Source organism: Lissotriton vulgaris, chromosome 6 (genome assembly GCF_964263255.1).
Source record: "Lissotriton vulgaris chromosome 6, aLisVul1.2, whole genome shotgun sequence".
Taxonomy (NCBI): domain Eukaryota; kingdom Metazoa; phylum Chordata; class Amphibia; order Caudata; family Salamandridae; genus Lissotriton; species Lissotriton vulgaris.
Genome location: NC_141694.1, coordinates 124,608,580 through 124,627,362, shown reverse-complemented (window position 1 = coordinate 124,627,362; position 18,783 = coordinate 124,608,580). Strand labels below are relative to the sequence as shown.

Sequence of the window (18,783 nt, the reverse complement as noted above, 5' to 3'; positions counted from 1 at the left end):
TCAGAGCACAGTTATTCCCTACCTATGATGACCTAGACTTAGACCTTTTAGGTAAATGGGAGGAAGCACTAACTCATAAGTCATACACTTTGATAGACATACTTATAGAGAGTGCGGATCGCAAAGTGTCCAAACTCCAGGCTGAAATAGCGACATTAGAACATGATATCAAAGATTTGAATCTTCCAGAGGTCACAGTTAAAAATTACACTATTCTCGACGACATTGTTCTGAAACATCAGAATGATATTAAAAACAGAAAGGCCAGACAGCTGAAGACAGATGAAACAGACTATATGGCAGGTAGAATGTTTACCTACGCTAAAAAATACTACTCACTTGTACTTAACACCTCAAACACCAAGGAGTCCGCCAAAACAGGAACTGGACTAAGTTCAGTTTCCTCCAGCAACACCTCATTGAGTGCTATTAGCACCAGTGAAAATGAAGCTGGGACTTCAGAAACTACAGGTCAACAAACATCCTCTTTTTTACAAGAGGTACAGCACATCAGAAGAGCCTACAGGATTCCTACAACCAGAGAAGGATTAGATCCAAAACTCGCAGGGGGAGAAGGGTCAAATCCAGAGGAGTACAGAAAGAAATTAAGGTCAGGGACGATGAAGAACTGACAAGCTCCAGCAACAGTGAGGTGCAGGTTATTAACCTTTCATCTAAAACCCTTACACCTGACATGATTTCCCTGCTTAGCAAGGGTCTTTCATTCAATCCTTATGCCATTGGTGATATTTGCAAATTAAAAATTGGCTTATTTAAATTTGTCAGGAGTTTGAAACTCAAGAAACATTTTTCATGCACCTTGTCTACTAATAAAGCATTTAAAAACATTCCAACACTCTTTGAGTCTGATGTGCTTACAATTAACGACATACAAACGACCCAACTTCTCCTGTCTATTGCTGACCATGAACACACACCTTATGACATGGACATACTGTTGGATGAACTTCACATAGAGTCTGACTACAGCATTGCTAGCGGTCTCAGATCCAAGTCAAAGTGGATCCCCACCCTACCAGGGGGTAATGCAATTGACAACTTTTCCAAACAGGTATTAGATGATATTGATAGACTTAACCCACAACACAGTAGGAACACCTTTAAGTACAAGGACAATCTCACAAGAGGTGAACGCACAGCACTAACATCATTAACCAACGATCACGAGATAGTCATAAGAGAAGCAGACAAGGGGGGAAACGTAGTGGTAATGGACACACGCGATTATCAAGATGAGATACTCAACCAACTTAGCGACAACACGTGCTATGAACGACTTTCTTACAACCCAATAGGACCATTGATGATTGAAATCAAAAGAAAGCTGGGGTTGTGGATAGAAGCAGGACTTCTCGACAATGATGAATATCTCTACCTAAAGGTTTCCCGTCCCTCTTTTCCTTGGCTTTATACACTACCTAAAGTGCATAAAAACCTGCCTTTTCCTCCAGGGAGACCAATTGTGTCAGGCATGGGTGAACCCACAGAGAGGATTGCTGAATATGTCTACCTCTTTCTGGGCCCACTTGTGCGCAACCTTCCCTCCTACATCCAGGACATGAAACACATTCTTAGCACACTTTCAGATCTCCAGCGGCAACCGGGTACTATTCTAGCAACTCTGGACGTAGTGGCTCTTTATACGAGCATCAATCCAGAATTAGGGATGAGTGCAGTCACACGACTACTCCACAACAGGCCTGCCACCATGTGGCAACACATGACCATGTTGGTTTCAATGATGGAGACAATTCTAAATAACAACTACTTCATTTTCGACAAAATTTGGTACAGACAAACAAGGGGAGTGGCAATGGGTTTGAAATGTTCCCAATCTCTTCATGGGCACCCTGGAATCAGATCTCATATGGGGACCTAAGGGGCAGAATTCATTGACTCAATAATATTCTGGGGCCGCTATATAGATGATTGCATTCTACTTTGGTCTGGCACCCAAGCGCTCCTACAGAAATTCTTCCAACATCTGAACTCCAACACATGGCAAATGAGTTTCACCATGAATTCCAGTACATGTTAGGTGGAATTTCTTGATATCGAACTCTATGTCAAGCAAGATGAACTACACAGTGGACTCTTCAGAAAAGAAACAGCTTGCAATGCAGTCCTGCACGCCACAAGCTCACATACCAAACACCAGATACAGGCCATACCCTATCGGGAATTCTTGAGAGTCAAGAGAAATTGTAGAGAAACAACTGAATTTGACAAACACCTCTCTGACAAGGGGCAGGTTCTCTAGAAGGTGTTACTCAAAAACCACACTTCAGAAAGCATCAAACAGGATAAACAAAGTGAAGAGAGCGAATACCTTTATATCCTCGGCTCGCACACAATCACAGGACAACACCACTCGTATAATCACAGACTTCAATGACCTGCATCATCCATTACGCAAGAGCCTCTCGAAACATTGGGCTATCCTGCGAGTGGATAAAAGTTTACTTGACCATATCTCTGACAACCGTCAGATTACCTTTAGAAAGGGCCGCACACTGAGAAACAGGTTAAACCCTATGATCCCGCGCAGCGTTACAGCCTCCAACTGGCTAACATTACACAACCTGGGCTTTTACAAAGTGGCTTTTGCTCTGTATGCAGATGGGCTAAACATGGAACTAAGGAATTCATTAGTGCCCATAGAGACAAATATGTCATCAAGACCAACATCAATTGCACAACTAGATTTGTCACATACATAATTGAATGCACTTGTGGTAAATATTATGTAGGTATCACCATTCGACCCTTAAAAAACAGAATCGCTGAACACATACGTGCCATTCATAAACAGGATCCCAAGTATCCTGTTGCACTACACATTGCCACATGCCAAGCTGGGAACATGGGTGAAGTAAAAGTCTGTTTTTTTGGCATAGATACTAGTGTACAAAATGTTCGGGGGTAACAGGTAACAGAGAACTCCAGTTGAGACGCACGGAGGCCATGTGGATTATGCGCCTTCGCACAGTGGAAAGGGGTCTCAACTATGACCAAGAGCTCCAATACTTTCTAGGTGATTAATACAAGACTGGCACCTTTATCCCTTTCTTTTCATTATGCGTGTTGTGTACTCTGTTTACGACTTTACCTCCATGTTGTATAAATGGCTACCAATATCTGCACTATGTTTTCTATGCAATGTTCTTCCAAGAACTTATACTTCGCCCCATCACATGACTTAAAAGCATACTGTTACGTGATTTCAGAACCAGTCCAGCATTTCTCACAATGTATCTATGAATGTCTTAACGTCAACTCTGTACACCCACACAGATTTCCCTATTATTTCACATGTGCTCGATACTCCATACTTATTCCTTTTCTCACCATGTATATATCACGCTTTCATAACCTATGTAGGCATGAGCTCTATCTCCTTACAATCACCACACATCCTTCGATGCATGATCACGTTACAAATGATCTCGTTACATGAATCTTGCTCTCCCTTATATTCCATCCTCTATTAAGTACATTTTCAATTTCTGAGGGTTAAACAATTAACTTTTGGAGATTTGCCTCTGGCCTCTTTTGTTATGTTTTAGACTTCCTCCATTACATCTAATAGTATAGTTACGCGCCGGTACTATTCTTCCTGTCATTTTCGTTTTATTTGTGCACTTATGTCATGCGCTACGGCATAAACTTGAACTACATGAAGAGAGGTTAGCGTTGCAGCCGCTGCAATCCAGGCTTCAACGTAACATACGGCATGCTCCATTCTACGGATTGTTTGGTGCCGAGGTGGACTCTGCCGACTTTAAAGAAACGTACATTGAAGATAAGACCTTCATTTCTGCTGGTAGCTATCCAGGAACTGCTGTCCGGATATAGGATTTCTCATTTGTTGAGATTGAGTTCGAATTTTTAAGAAGAATCTACAAACCTTCCCTTCACTAGTCCATAGACTCGATCTTTCAACAAAGCAGGGGCTCCTTTTTTTGCAATAAATATCTGTCCTGATGATGGTCTTAGAGACTACAGCTACAAAGACCGAAACGTTGACCTACACACCACCTCCAAAGAAATCTACATCTCAAAGAGCTAAAATGATCTATGTTCTCTAGTAGCTCTCACCGGATCAATAGGAGTGGTGGTTTTGTTATGAATTGTGTTGTTGAATTGATTTACACATCCTTTCATGACTTTTTTCATTTGACTGAAGATTTGATGTAGCCCTTTTTAATGAATTTGCAATCTAGCAATTAAATACAGAATGTATATTGTCTACAAAAATTAAGTCCTTCCGTGTGTTACTTTTGCTTCAACAGATTTGTTTTTGTTGTCCTGCGGACACATACGAGATAGTTCATGCTTGATAATCTCATAGATTAAGATCTCAACTAGTAATGTTAAAAATAGTGATTAAGTAAATCCCTTGTAGACAACCTTTCTTTGTCTTGAAAATTGCCCAAGCCTACAAGGGTTGATTGGGTTACCCTTCTCACAATCACTCTTTAATCTCAGCAGGGAGGATTGGCTGGGGGTGAAAGTGTATTCTTACAGGAGCGAGTGGAACAACTGGATCCTCTCACTGCGGAGCAACTTGATTCCCCGATTTCTATGACGGAATTAGAAAGTGCAGTAAATAGTTTGTCCTTAGGGAAAGTGGCAGGACCTGACAGGATTCCTGCAGAAGTTTCTAGGTTGTTTTTTCATTTAGTTAAGGATCAGATGCTGAAGGTTTTTCATATGGCACAATTAGGGCAACCTCCTAAATCTTGGTCGGAAGCTACAATTGCTGTGTTTTGTAAAAAGGGTAAGCCACCGGAGCTGGTGGGATCTTATCACCCAATCTCCTTATTAAATTGCGATAATAAAATTTACTCTAATTAATTTTTAGCTAACTGACTATCTAAAGTCATTACTTCTTTGGTTTCTTTAAATCATCATGGTTTTATTCCTCAACGCGGATCAGTTTTACACGGTAATAAAGTTGTTAGATTATTTGATATTGCTGGTACAAAAAAGAAGGATTTAGGTTTGATTTTATTGGACTTGGCGAAAGCGTTCGATCTTGTGGAATGGGACTATGGGCCTGATGTAGGTAAATCCCATTTACCGAATTTGAAATACCGAATTTTACCGATTCGGTATTTCAAAATCGGTAAATGGAATGTAGGTCCCAACATCTGGAATCGTTACCGATTCCTTACAAATTCGGTATTTACCGATTCGGTAAATACCGAATCGGTATTTGCTATTGAATCCTATGGGCCTTTGAAGCCCATAGGATTAAAGTCAAATACCGAATCGGTATTTACCGAATTGGTAAATACCGAATTTGGCAAGGGTGCAGGGGGTGTCACTTTGACACCCTCTAGCACCCCCAAAACGGGCATGTGTGCAATGTGGCACACAGACATGCCCTAAGGGCACGTCTGTCTGTCACATAGCACATGTGTACATACACAGATGTGCATGTACACAGGAATTGGTATTTTACCATGGATTTGTATTCCATGGTAAAATACCGATTCTGTAAGCCATGTGCTGATGGAACATTGGCTACCTACATTGCATTTTCGGTAATTTTACCGAATCGTTATCATTACCGAATCGGTAAATATTACCGATTCGGTAAATTTACCGATTCGGTAATGATAACGATTCGGTGTTCTATATTAGCTACTTTTATCAGACAGACCAGATGATCTGGATAAATATAATATGAAATGGTCAGGGAGTTGGGATAACTGGATATCTTGTTTGAGAAACTCATTGCAATGTCTAGGGAGACTTTAATGTCAGCAAATTTGAAAGTTCGTTTTTTTAAGACTTTATTTCATTTATATTACACCCCTTATGACACCTAACAGGAGGTTCAGGTGAAGAAGTCAAAATAAAGAATCAAACTTTAAACATAAAGAAAATGAAAAGAAAAGAAAACAAGCCTATATACACACATGAGCAAATTTACAAAAACAGTTATAATTTATTATGCATATACTTTTTAAAAAGGTTCCAAGAAAGAACAATAACGCTCAAGGAAAATGTTGGCAAAACAAAAACAGACAATTCACATGCCAAACAAGTGGCAAACAAACATAATATGTACAAAGAGAACAACAGAAACAAAATAATGTGTCCTTCACAAATTATGGCCACAAAAAGCGTTGACGGCCTTTCAACCGCTAGGTAACTGTGCGGTCATCATCAGGACAGGAGATTATTTGAGCGTTAAATTTCTTGATATAAGACCAGCCAGTCATAAATGGAATGGCGATTGGACAGAAATTCCAGCTTCGGAACGGTAAATGATTACAGCAATCCCATGCTATAGTTCCTGGCGTATAAATACTGCCTTCAGATGTCTCCAATGGAGTGGATGAGGTGGGTAGCCTGTTAGTTGCGCCCACCAGTATGCCCAGTAAATCGGCGAAGACAAGTCTAGCGCCTCGATGGAGCAACCTCTGGTGTGAGTGAATTCTAAGACTTGACTTCGCCGATTTAGAGGGAAAGTGTTTTCGATGTGGGGACGATAACGCTGACAGTGTACATATCTTTTTCATTTGTGATAAACTGTTTAGATTTATTACTGATATAGAAAGAAATGTGTCTTTGGTTATGAACTTTCGTTTGATTATTACTCCTGCTATGATGCTACTAGGAAAGTTGCCTGCAAGTAGTCTCCTTAATATAACTTATCAACATCGATTGTTGATTTTTCTCTCTATGACTGTCGCTCGTCTCTGCATTGCTGGTGAGTGGCTACAGTAAGATCCCCCGCCATTTGAACTCTGGGTGGCAAAAATGTATAATTTATATAAGTTAGAATGGTGTTTATTTTCTGTTAAAGGGCCCAAAACACGTCAGACTGGTATAAGTATTTGGGGTGCTTTTCGTGATTATTTTGAGGGATGAATATTTATTTGTATTTGTATGTCTATGTTTTCTGCCCTTTTTTTCTTCATTGTTATTTATTGTATATTGTATATTGACTTTGTGTTATCTTGCTGCTGTGAAGCTATAAAAAAAAAAGAAGTGCTTGTTTTATGTTTTCCACCCTCTTTAATTTTCTAATGCAGACCTCTTTGTTGTACAGCCACAATGGATGCCTCTTTCTTTGCACAACATATAACTTAAGCCAGGTAAAGAAACAAAATCAATCTCCAATTTAGATATAGTTTATCTACAACAAAGTAACGCATTGTGGTGCTGCAAGCCATTTGGCTGTGCCACGCTGCATTACTTTGGAAGCAAAGGGATGCGTCACATCTACATAAATATGACAGATCCCTTTGCTCTCCCCAGCGGTGGCACACAATGAACTGCCATGCGCTGACGCAGGCACCCTTACACCGTGGAAATACGGCAGAATCCATGGGATGCTGCGTATAAAGGGGACGTATTCACAAAGCCACAAAAAGCCACGCAGGGTGGCTCCACATGTCCTTGTAAATATCGGGCAGTAAGATGTGCCACCTGTGCCTCACAAAAAAGTGATGCACAGGCATTGCAAGGGGCCTGAAAATTAACTCCAGAATTTGGTGGCTCTAGCCACTAATTGGCTGCAGGAGCTATATGAAATTTTGAAAAGGAGGAAGATGGTGCATCAGCGCCGGGACACTCTGCGGAGTAGCCTTGTGCTATACAAATACCACATAACATAACATAACATAACATAACATAACATAACATAACATAACATAACATAACATACCATAACATGGCATTACTTTTATAACACCATTACCAAGCAAACCTCATGAAGTTAAAGCAAAGAAACCCTTAAAATATTAACATCTCTTCCAGTGATTAATTTTTAGATGTTGCTTGCTGGTGGGGGACCACTGTCATTCATTTTTAGGTACTGGCACTGGCAGATATTGTCCGGTGAGCAAAAGAGTGAAAAACACACAAAGTGAAAAGATGAGTTCAAGTTCAAAGTTCAAGTTCAAAGATTTATATAGCGCACTACTCACCCAGAGGGTCTCAAGGCGCTTGGGGAGGCGGGTGCATTTACTTATCGAATATCCAAGTTTTTAGTTGCTTTCTGAAGGAGAGGTGGTTCTGAGCAAGGCGGAGGTGGGTGGGGAGAGAGTTCCAGGTCTTGGCCGCTAAGTAGGAGAAGGATCTTCCCCCCATGGTGGATCTGTGGATGCGCGGAATAGCGGTGAGGGCTTGATTGGATGATCGTAGATGGCGGGTGGGGGAGTAGAAGGACAGTCGCGTGTTGAGGCATTCGGGTCCTAGGTCGTAGAGGGCTTTGTGTGCGTGGGTGAGGAGACGGAACGTTATTCTCTTGTTGACGGGGAGCCAGTGGAGATCTTTCAGGTGACCGGAAATGTGAGCTTGACGAGGGATGTCCAATATGAGTCTGGCTGAGGCGTTTTGGATGCGTTGAAGTTTTTTCTGTAGTTTGGCTGTGGTACCGGCGTAAAGGGTGTTTCCGTAATCCAGTCGGCTGGTGACCAGTGCGTGTGTGACAGTCTTTCTAGTTTCAGTGGGGATCCAATGGAAGACTTTTTTGAGCATGCGTAGGATGTTGAAGCAGGAAGATGAGACGGCATTGGCTTGTCTGGTCATCGAGAGGGAGGAGTCTAGGATGAAGCCCAGGTTACGTGCGTTATCCGTAGGTATGGGTGCTGTTCCTAGGGCTGGTGGCCACCAAGAGTCATCCCAGGCAGAGGGGGATGAGCCTAAGATGAGGACTTCCATTTTGTCCGAGTTCAGTTTTAAACGGCTGTTCTTCATCCACTCGGCTACTTCTTTCATTCCTTCGTGTAGGTTGGTTTTGGCGGTGTTTGGGTCTTTGGTGAGAGAGAGGATCAGCTGGGTGTCGTCTGAGGAAGACATGAGTATGAGGAAGACAAATACGGAAATATCACACAAGGGCATAAAGCAGAGACCGGCAAGATTGAGATAAAGGGGTAGGGAGAGTGTAGTTGTGGGCTAAAGAGGCCTGATGTGAATTCAAGGCTACGCTGCATTGGTATTCGGCCCACCAATTTTTAATAGCACCACTGGGGCTGAGCTTTCTGCACTGGTACTCATTCTTTTATGCACTGTGGAAGTAGGGATCCTTTAGAGTTCAGCAAAGCAGAAGCTTCATTACAAACTTTGGTGCTGCCTCTATGTAGAGGGATTTGTATGTAGGTTTCTAAAGCGCATTATGCCCATAGGTGTCAAAGCACTGCCAACAGAAAAGAAGCTGCCAAAAGAAGATGTAGTTATAGAAGAGAGAATAGCAAAGCCTTCAGCTGCTTACGGAAGGCTATGTGAGAAGCGTGTTCCACAATTTTTCAAAAAGAGCAATTGATGGACAGAATGCAGAACAATGTCCTACATTCACCTCAGTACAGAGATCTGGGCTTAAATCCATAGTTTTTTTTGCTCACCAAGCCATACCAGTTTGAACCCAGCCATATGCAAATCAGTCTTCACCCTGCTCCCTATGGGAGAAGTCTATCCCGAACTGCCAGGCCAGGTCCTTCCTGGACTGGAAGCAAGCATCCTAGGACCGGGTTCGGGTTGTCACCCCTCATCATCCAGGCAAGCTTGACTCCAGTGGCATGGAGAGCACGGGACTCATGGCTGGGCATACCAGTCCCACTCGGGGTGACAAATGGAAAAAGAACAATTGATGGACAGAATGCAGAACAATGTCATATATTAACCCCAATACAGAGATCTGGGCCTAAATCCATTATTTGTTTTGCTCCCCATGCCATTCCAATTTTGCAGCAGCTACCGAAAAGGATGACCAGGTCGCAGAGTTGAGGTGGCCGGACCACCACAGGGCTGCGAGGTCTTGAGTATTTGAAAGTCGGTCTAGACTCCAAACGCACATTGCACTATAAAAGAGGAAGGGGAGTCCCTGGAACTTGCGAAGGGTCCCACGAAAAGGCATTTTAGTAAGTGACTTTGACTAACAAGTTGGGCAGGGAAACTCCTAAATGTTGGTACAGGTTATATGCTGCTATTTGAAATAAGCTGAATGGTTTTAACTAATCAAGCTACTCAAGAACTGTAATTTTGTATATTTAAATTGTGTTATAACAAACTATTGTATTTATATTATGCATTTTATGGTTAGAAATAACCAGATAAAGTTTCTTTCTCTCTCTGGTAAGAGGTGGTAATCTTACCTTTTCCTAGCTGGGAGCTTAATGCAAGGCTTTTCAGCAACAATTCCCCTGACTAGAGTCCAAAGCTTTTTTCAAGTGCTTGAAGATATTGGGCATATTTATTTGCCCATTGTGGTGAAGATTTTAAGAACAAGTTCCAGGTGGGTTAAGGTACTTCTCAGGTCCCTAAGTGGAATGTGAGTCTGTTAGATGTTCTAGCACTCGGCCACTTGCTCATGTACACTGGGTGGCTTCCATGTATTAGATCTTCTCTTGCAGAGGTCACTGAGTATTTCTCTCATGAGCAAGAATGGTCTGCAGGGCCAGTCCAGCCAGCGGCTCCAGAAGGTTGGAGCACCTTGGCTTATGGATATGAGTATGAAAAAGTCGTCGAACGAACTGAAGATCTGGAGTAGGACGGAGAGGCTCTCCCTTTTCTGTACTGGTGCATTGTTTCACTTCAGACTACTTAAGAGTATTCATAAAAGCTTTTGAGTCTTTTGGCTGGAAAGATGTAGTGAGGGTAAATACGAGAGGTACCCCTTAACTAGAGTTAAGGGAAGTAGGGTTAACTAACCAGTAAAACAAAGTGTTCCCTTGAGCGTAATTGAATAGGAAAAGCCAGAGGGTCAAGAAAAAACAATTACAAAATAATGTTAATGTTAATGTTATAGTGATTTGTATAGCGCGCGGCTGCCCCAGCCAAGGGGCGTCCCGGCGCTGCGTGCAGACAGATTGCAGAGAGTTAGAGGCGCAGAGAAATGAAAGAATTATTGGAAGAGATGAGTTTTGACGGCCTTTCTGAAGGCTAAAAGGTCCTGTATACCACGGATAGCTTCGGGAAGGCTATTCCATAGCTTGGCAGCTAGGAAGCTAAAGGATCGGCCGCCTACTCTGGCCAGTCTGGTGCGGGGGATAATCGCGAGATGTTGTCCCTCTGAGCGGAGCGACCTCCTAGGAATGTACTCTGACAGGAGGGGGCACAGCATTGGGGGGGAAGCGGTTTTAAGGATTTTAAAGGCTAAACACAGTGCCTTAAACTGGATCCTTTTACCCACCGGGAGCCAGTGCAGTTTTTTCAAGCCTCCGGATACCGAGGAATGGCGAGGGAGACCTACCAGAGCCCTGGCGGGAGCATTCTGGACTCTCTGCAGTCTGGTGGTTTCGGCAAGGTTTGCCCCCAGTAAAAGAGAGCTGGCATAGTCCAGTCTAGAAAGGATGGTCGCCTGAACAATTAGCTGGCGAGTGCGGCAGTCAAAGAACTTCAAAATGGGTCAGATGTTACGTAAAATGCCGAAGCAAGTGGCAGCCACTTTTTTTGTATGGTGAGTGAACTTTAGTGCAGAGTCCACCCAGACTCCCAGGTTTTTGACGCATTCCTTAGGCTTGGGAGGTTGGCCTAGGACATCAGGCCACCAGTTGTCTCCCCAGGACGAGGTGTTTTTCCCCAGGAGCAGTATCTCTGTTATCCCGGCGTTCAGTTGGAGGAAATTTGCCGTCATCCAGTTGGTGATGTCAGTAAGTGTCTGTTTGAAGTGATGAGCCTCCAGACCACTGTTGTCATTAAGAGCCACCACCAACTGGGTATCATCAGCATAGGATACCAGTGCTAGTCCGTTCCTTCTAGCCACCTCTGCCAGAGGGTGGACATAGACATTGAACAGGGTCGGGCTCAGGGAAGAACCCTGCGGCACTCCCTGTCCGATGTTATGCTCCTTAGAGATGTAAGGGGGGGTGGAGACTCTGAAAGACCTGTTGGAAAGGAAGTCTCTAAATCATCCCAAGGCTATCCCTGTAATTCCAATTTCCTCCAGTCTCGTCAGAAGGACCTCGTGTGACAACGTATCGAAGGCAGCACTGAGGTCCAACAGGACTAGTGCTGCCGATCCGCCGGTGTCAAGAATGGTACGGGGGTCCTCTGTAACACTGAGCAAGGCTGTCTCGGTGCTGTGACCAGCTCTAAACCCGTGTTGGGAGTCATCCAGAATGTTGTTGGTAAGAAGGAAGTTGGTCAGAATGTTGTTGACATGTGCCTCGATGATTTTGGCAGGCCAGGGGAGCAGGGAGATGGGCCTGAAATTCTCAGGAAGCGTAGGGTCTAAGGTGGGTTTTTTTAAGATGGGGGAAACCCAAGCCTGCTTCCATTTAGAAGGAATTCTGGCAGTAGAAAGAGACAAGTTGATAATGTCTCGAATATGTTCTGTGATAAGTTCGTGAGCTTCACAGAAAGTATCCGGTTTTAAGGGATCCGCCGGGGAGCCAGATTTAATTTGAGCCAGAGAAGCAAGCAGTCCTTCGTGATAAAACAGGAAAAGAACCCCATAACACGAGGACATGACGTTAATGCGAAGGACTGCCTGCTTCTCTGGTTCCGTGGAACCAGAGAAGCAGGCAGTCCTTTGTGATAAAACAGGAAAAGAACCCCATAACACGAGGACATGACGTTAATGCCTCTGGGTTTGCAATTTAATGATTAACCGTAACCAGAGAAGCGAGCAGTCCTTTGTGGATAATTAGAGAAACGGAATCTAATACTGCAAGGACAAGACTTAGGCGCCTCTGGATTTTAATATTGTAAAGAAGAGCAGTAGCACACATTGGGCAATATAATTCTGAACTGACTCTATGCCCAAATACCTATATCAACAGGGCAATTATATTGACCCCAATACCTCGACAGAAACTAAATGGTGTCTTGATAAAGGTGGACAAAACTTCTGAAAACCACCGAAATGCGTCGACGCGTCACCCAGTATAATTCATGATCTCGACATCTCTGCTGATATACTTTATAGTGCACATAGCTTAGGTGTTTACAATAGAGTCTGGATATACAACCAGTATTGCACAAATTCCATGTCTTACAGCCTTTTCTGTCCTTGTGATTCAATCTTGCTGGCCAACATTGAATGTCAAAAAACCTTTTATTGTTTTATCTGTGTTGAGTGGGTTCCATTTGGACCACTCTTCTTTTAACATTTGTATTTTCAATAAATTGTAAGAATTCTTTATATTTACTTGTATTTTGTAATTGTTTTTTTCTTGACCCTCTCCTATTCAATTACGCTCAAGGGAACACTTTGTTTTACTGGAAAGATGTAGTGCCAGATGGTAATGAATGCACCTTGCTGGAATCCCAAACTTTTAAGGACTTTAGTAGAAATCTTTAGGTTCAGGTCTCTTGCACCCCTTCAGTGCAACTTAGATCAGGGCAGGTATTGACCCCAAAGACTGCGCCATGCGCATCCTCTGCTCCGCCTAGACTCCAAAGCTGATGGACCATACAGACTTCCCTTCACTTTAGTTTTCTTTAAAAAGTAGAGGGTATCAACAGCAGGTACCGTAAGTACTCTACTATTAGAAAACTGGCATCCCAAGTTCTGATAGACCTGGCCAAACGAGCAGCAGCTCTAGGTGCAACAGGGAATAACAACAGTTAGCTACTTAGACAAGGTTCCAGGACACATCATGCATAACCAACTACCTACTACACAGACTGTTTCACATTTTGGCATATTATGAGGACCAGCTTTAAGTCTGTTGGCTCATGGTAAAGCCCATCAGAAGCCAATTCTGGGCGTTCCTTGAACTGTGCAAAGCTCGATTTTACCATTGTGTGCACTGGCGAATCCTGCAAGATTTCATCCGGAATAACTCCATTCACACATCTTCCCAGCTCCAAGAGTTCTGAGGTCTCAGTTTGCTTGTAAGGTCTCTCTGTGGCCTCTGTTGCCTCTACCTTCCAACTTCAAAGGTAGGGTCACTGATGCCCCATCAGCATTCTGCAATTTCTGTCCATGAGCAATTGCACCAAACTTAGACTACGTAATATGGCTGAGAGTTCATTAACTGGGGCAAGGTGTGATATTCTATCTGGGGTCTCATGTCCCCATGCACGCGTGCGGCTCCTCTCCGGCAGCACAGACGAGGTTTTGTGTTTTTGTATTATGTGATTTACATAATCTTAAGCAATAATTGTCATATGTATGAAAGTAGGATCTAGATTCAAAATGCAGTAACATTTCAGAGGAATCTTCCTAAGTGAAAATATGCTAAGGATTGGCAGTACCAGCAGGGAGATAATACTACAGGGTCAATCCCCTGTAGGTATCATGCTAAAACATGTGCTACAGGGGCAGGATTCAACGACAGGTAAGCTATATGGATGGGAAATTCTCATTTGTATCCATGTCCATTTTCACTGCTCCAGGCAGGGGCTTGACACCCCCATGCACAAAACCACTTTCTTGTGCACACTTTCAATTAAAACGTTGAACTGCCTGGCTGACGAGCAAAATCAATTAGTATTAGCCCGTCCTCATATTTGGATATTATTAATATAGTCCTCATTATGAAAAACCCCAAGTAACTTACATAGTACCACAATGTATGCACATCTTTATAGTGGCATTTTTGTCAAAGGGAATGCATGTTTAATTATCCATATTCCATTAGCTATACATATGTAAGGAAGTGTGATAGACTGAACCTATGACACACAAGGGCCAGCTTATCATTTCATGTTCATAATGTGTTTATCAACAGAATAGCAAAAATGAGGATTTTGCATATAGCCCCCATTCTTGGGCAGGGCTAGAGTTTGTCCTGTGGTGTAGGAGTTGCAGAGGAAACTTCTGCTATTCCTTGGCTTGTTTCTCCTATGGAAAGAGGCAGCAGATATACCCCTAATTTGTTCACCAGCCCTTGTGAAGGACATAAGAGATGGTTGTGCAGAGATCAGCAGGCACATGTACCTCCTGTGCATGTGAATTGCTGTGGCCAATGATGCTTATTTTCAAAATTGTTCACCCAGGAAGGTGTAGGGTTTTATTGTGTTGTATTGTAATTGTATTTATGTAGCTGTGACTATTATGTGACCTAATGGTTGTAGAGCAGGGCACCCTGTGTGTCATAAGGTATCATTTACAAACCAAAGAAGCTACTTAATACACACCCAAACACGTGAAGGAAATGCTGCGCAACCGTAGACATAGACCAAGACAAGAGCCAAATGACCATCGTTCATGTCAACATGAAAACATGAAACTGACAATAATATTGTAGAGTGAGTCTAAACTCCTTTACCACATCAAAGCATCATAGTGGCACCTATGTTAGACACTCCTTCTCCCAGTGCTCAGTATGTGCCAGTGGTGGCAGGTGGGGGACACCAGAACTTATTTTTCATCATCAAACTTTGCCCAAGAAACTGAAAGACTGATAAGGGACAAAGGAGGAAGAGCAAGGGAGGAAGCAGTTGTAAAAGAGAACCTGCAGGAGTGAGATAAAGAGACAGGAAGTGTAGGGTGTTGGAAGAAAGATGTTTTAGATGGAATCAAGACTAGACAGCCATGGGGTTCTGCTAACCCGGCATTCAGCAGTGCCCGCGGTAGACTCCTAAAGGAAACGATCTAAGACCGGTATCATTGCCAGACAGGATCTTGTGCCCTTCCCTCTAGTGTTACTCTCTTGTATTACCCCCACATTCTCTTTGGTCTTCTTTCATCCTTTTTACTTACCAGATATCACACGGTGTTCTCACCTTTTCATTACGCACTTTTTGTAACTATACAATCTAGTAAGTTTTCCAATGTGATATGTATGACATGATTAAACATTTCACCTTACCACTATCAGGCTGGGATCTTCTGGGTTGATATTGTTCAAAGGAACAGCATTCCCTGTAACCAAAGCAATGCAGATTAACTAAATAAGTAAAGCTCAGCTTTTAGGTGCAAATGTATTCAAAATTCTTGAAAAGCAGAATATTGACAGATTCAGATTGCGGTGGGCATTGAACATGAGAGTTGCAGACTCTTACGAACTCATATCCTTAACACATAAAGTAAAATATGGGATATTAATGATATTTCTAAAAATAACATAGATTTCTGACTATGGGGGTATGTGTCCTGGGAAGAAATGATTGTAAACAAGCATTGGCTATGCCAATCGTTCTGGCTTGTGTAAGTTCAAAGCACCGTGCAAAGGATGGGTATTTTGCAGTATGCAGAGTATTTGGCTAGCCGCATGATAATAACAATAATAATATTAATAATAATGGTGAGAATTGTAAAGCGCATTGCTACTACCTACTAAGTGTCTCAGAGCTAGGATCCTGACTCCCAGGAGAGAGACCACCCAACATGCTGAACAACCAGACTCAAAAAGCAAGGTTTTTAATGTTTTACCTGAAAAGAGTTTCAGATGAGGCCTGCCGAGTTGTAAAGGGAAGGGAGTTCCAGATTTTGTGCATGAGGTAGCTAAAAGGGCTACCAACAATTCTGACTCTTTTAAATGTGAACATAACAGAGAGTTTAGCTTCAGCTGATCTCAGATTTCTGGCCCGAGCATAAGGCATAGCCATTGTCTGATGATAGTGTGGACCATTATAAGATAAAGCCTCATAGCAGTAGCAAAGGGCTTTGAAGGTGACTCTCTGCTTCATCGGGAGCCATTGCAGTTTTCGAAGTACGGATCCGAGAGAATACATATTGGTCAAAATTAAGCAATATCTGAGCCGCAGCGTTCAGGACCCATTGCAGTCTGCTTAGGCAAGATTGAGACACACCAAGATAGAGAACATTGCAGTAGTCCAGCTGGATATAATCAGGGTTTGGATTATGGTTTTTTGAGCCGACTCAGGTAAAAAGTGGAGAATTTTCTTCAAAGATCGCAACATCCCAAAGTCTTTCCCTGCTAATGCAGTGATTTGGCTGTTGAAAGTTTATCATTGAACCATATGCCCAATTGTTTTACCTTGGGTTTAGGGGAGGGTAAAGGACCAAGACTGTCAGGCCAGCAGGCATTGGACCAGATGTTAGGGTTTTTAGCCAGAACCAGTCTTCCCTGCACGCAGCTTTAGGCAATTCAAGTCTATCCAGGCGGCAACCGCTGCAAAGCATGGAGAAGAGGCCACATGGTTGCTGTTCTGAGAAAGAGTGGTGACAATGTGTGTGTCCTCTGCATATGAGATGATGGTGAACACGAAGCATTCGGTGACTTGATCCAGAGGGCGGACATAAATATTAATTAAGGTTGGACTTAGTGACTTAGTGGGTACTCCTTGCTACAAAGGGCCCACCTTAGAATTAAAAGGGTTTTGGGAGACCTGAAAGGTACGTCCTTGCAGAAATGAGGCAAACCAGAGCAGCGTTTTGCTGCCAATACACCAGCTCCAGAGTCTTTCAAATCAGGTCAAATAAACTTTTAGTCGGCATGATGCCATAAAAGCAACAGTTCATTCATAAAATTTACAGTACAACACATAAAACATATCAACGCTTCCTATTTAAAAGAGAACACTCTGTATTATAAATAGAATAATAACCAAGAAAAGAATACATAAAAGTTCATCAAATGACTGGTGCTAAAACTTTCAGAGATATATGTTGTTCACACATACATTTATTCAAACAATTATATCTACCTAATGTTTCCTAATGGTTACAAATAATTAAACAAAATGTAAAACAGCGTAACAAATCTCTAAAGTAGGAAGACTTTGCAACAGCTCCAATCCCAGGTGGTAATTTTTGACCACTGAGCTATGCCATACCGAGGCCAAAAGCGGTTGATGTGGTCCTTGATACAGAGGGCAGAACATAATAAAGTGACGTGCTTTGTTTTGTAATGTTATTGCATCTACATGGGGGTAAATCACAGCACCAGTTTTTTTGCATCGGGAAAGCCACCTTAAAACGTACGATATTTAACCTGGAAAGTGTTGGCAGATGCCACTGGAATACATTTTCCACCCAGCACAAGCATGGCTACAAACACCTGGTTGCTGATACCGGCACGTATCGCGCAACTGTTTGTAGATCAAGCACGCCTTCCATTCTTATTTCCATACATCTCCATAGGTACTGATGTTTAATAGACTCCTGTGAATTTGTAACTACTTAGACCATCTCCAGTTTACTACAGATTTTCCGCACATGGGCAACTCAAGGGATTCTATTGGCGACATCTAGAGCCAGGCCGTCTGACATACAGGTTCTGACAATAGTTGCCTTGGGGTTCCCCCAACACTTTATCCATAGCAATAGAGGGGATACTCCTATTTGATCCTCAATATATGGCAAACTGGGGGCCTCATTTATGAAAAGTGACGCATTGCTGCATGAAAGCAGTGATGCGTCACTTTTCATTGTGCCCTCCTTGCGACATGCTGGATGCGTCATATTTACAGTATGATGCTTCATGTCGCAAGGAGTTACAGGTACATCAGTATTTCTAACGTATCTGTAGGCGCAAAAATGACGCATTGCTGGAGTGTGTCACGAAAGTGACGCAACTCCAGCAATGTGTCCTTTCACATGGGGCAAGCCCCATGTGAAAGGGCCTGCGTCAATCTTACGCCTGCTGTGAGGCAGGCGTAAGATATTGACGCAATGGCGTCATAGAAGTGACGCAGTGAAATCTCATAGATTTCACTGCAAAACTTCTATGATCCTTCCTTGCGTGGGAACGCCCCCCCTGCATACATTATACCAGGTATAATGTAGCGAAGGAGTTTACAAAGTGCCACATCTGCTTAGATGCCTCACTTTGTAAATACAACGTAACAGGAGGCATGCTTTACGCTGTCCTTGCGTCACAAATAGTGATGCAACAGCAGTGCAAAACTGACGCATGGCCTCATAAATAAGGCCCCCAGTTCCTCATG

At 42.8% G+C, this 18,783-nt stretch overlaps 1 protein-coding gene across 1 annotated transcript in view; it reads right to left on the bottom strand.

Annotated features, from left to right (window-relative positions):
- The window catches only part of PLB1 (phospholipase B1), a 604,804-nt gene that overhangs the window by 555,265 nt on the left and 30,756 nt on the right, over window positions 1-18,783 (bottom strand). Inside the window, exon 2 of the mRNA XM_086926127.1 lies at window positions 15,741-15,793. Coding sequence (XP_086782253.1) covers window positions 15,741-15,793 — 53 coding nt within the window. The remainder of the gene's footprint in view (window positions 1-15,740; window positions 15,794-18,783) is intronic.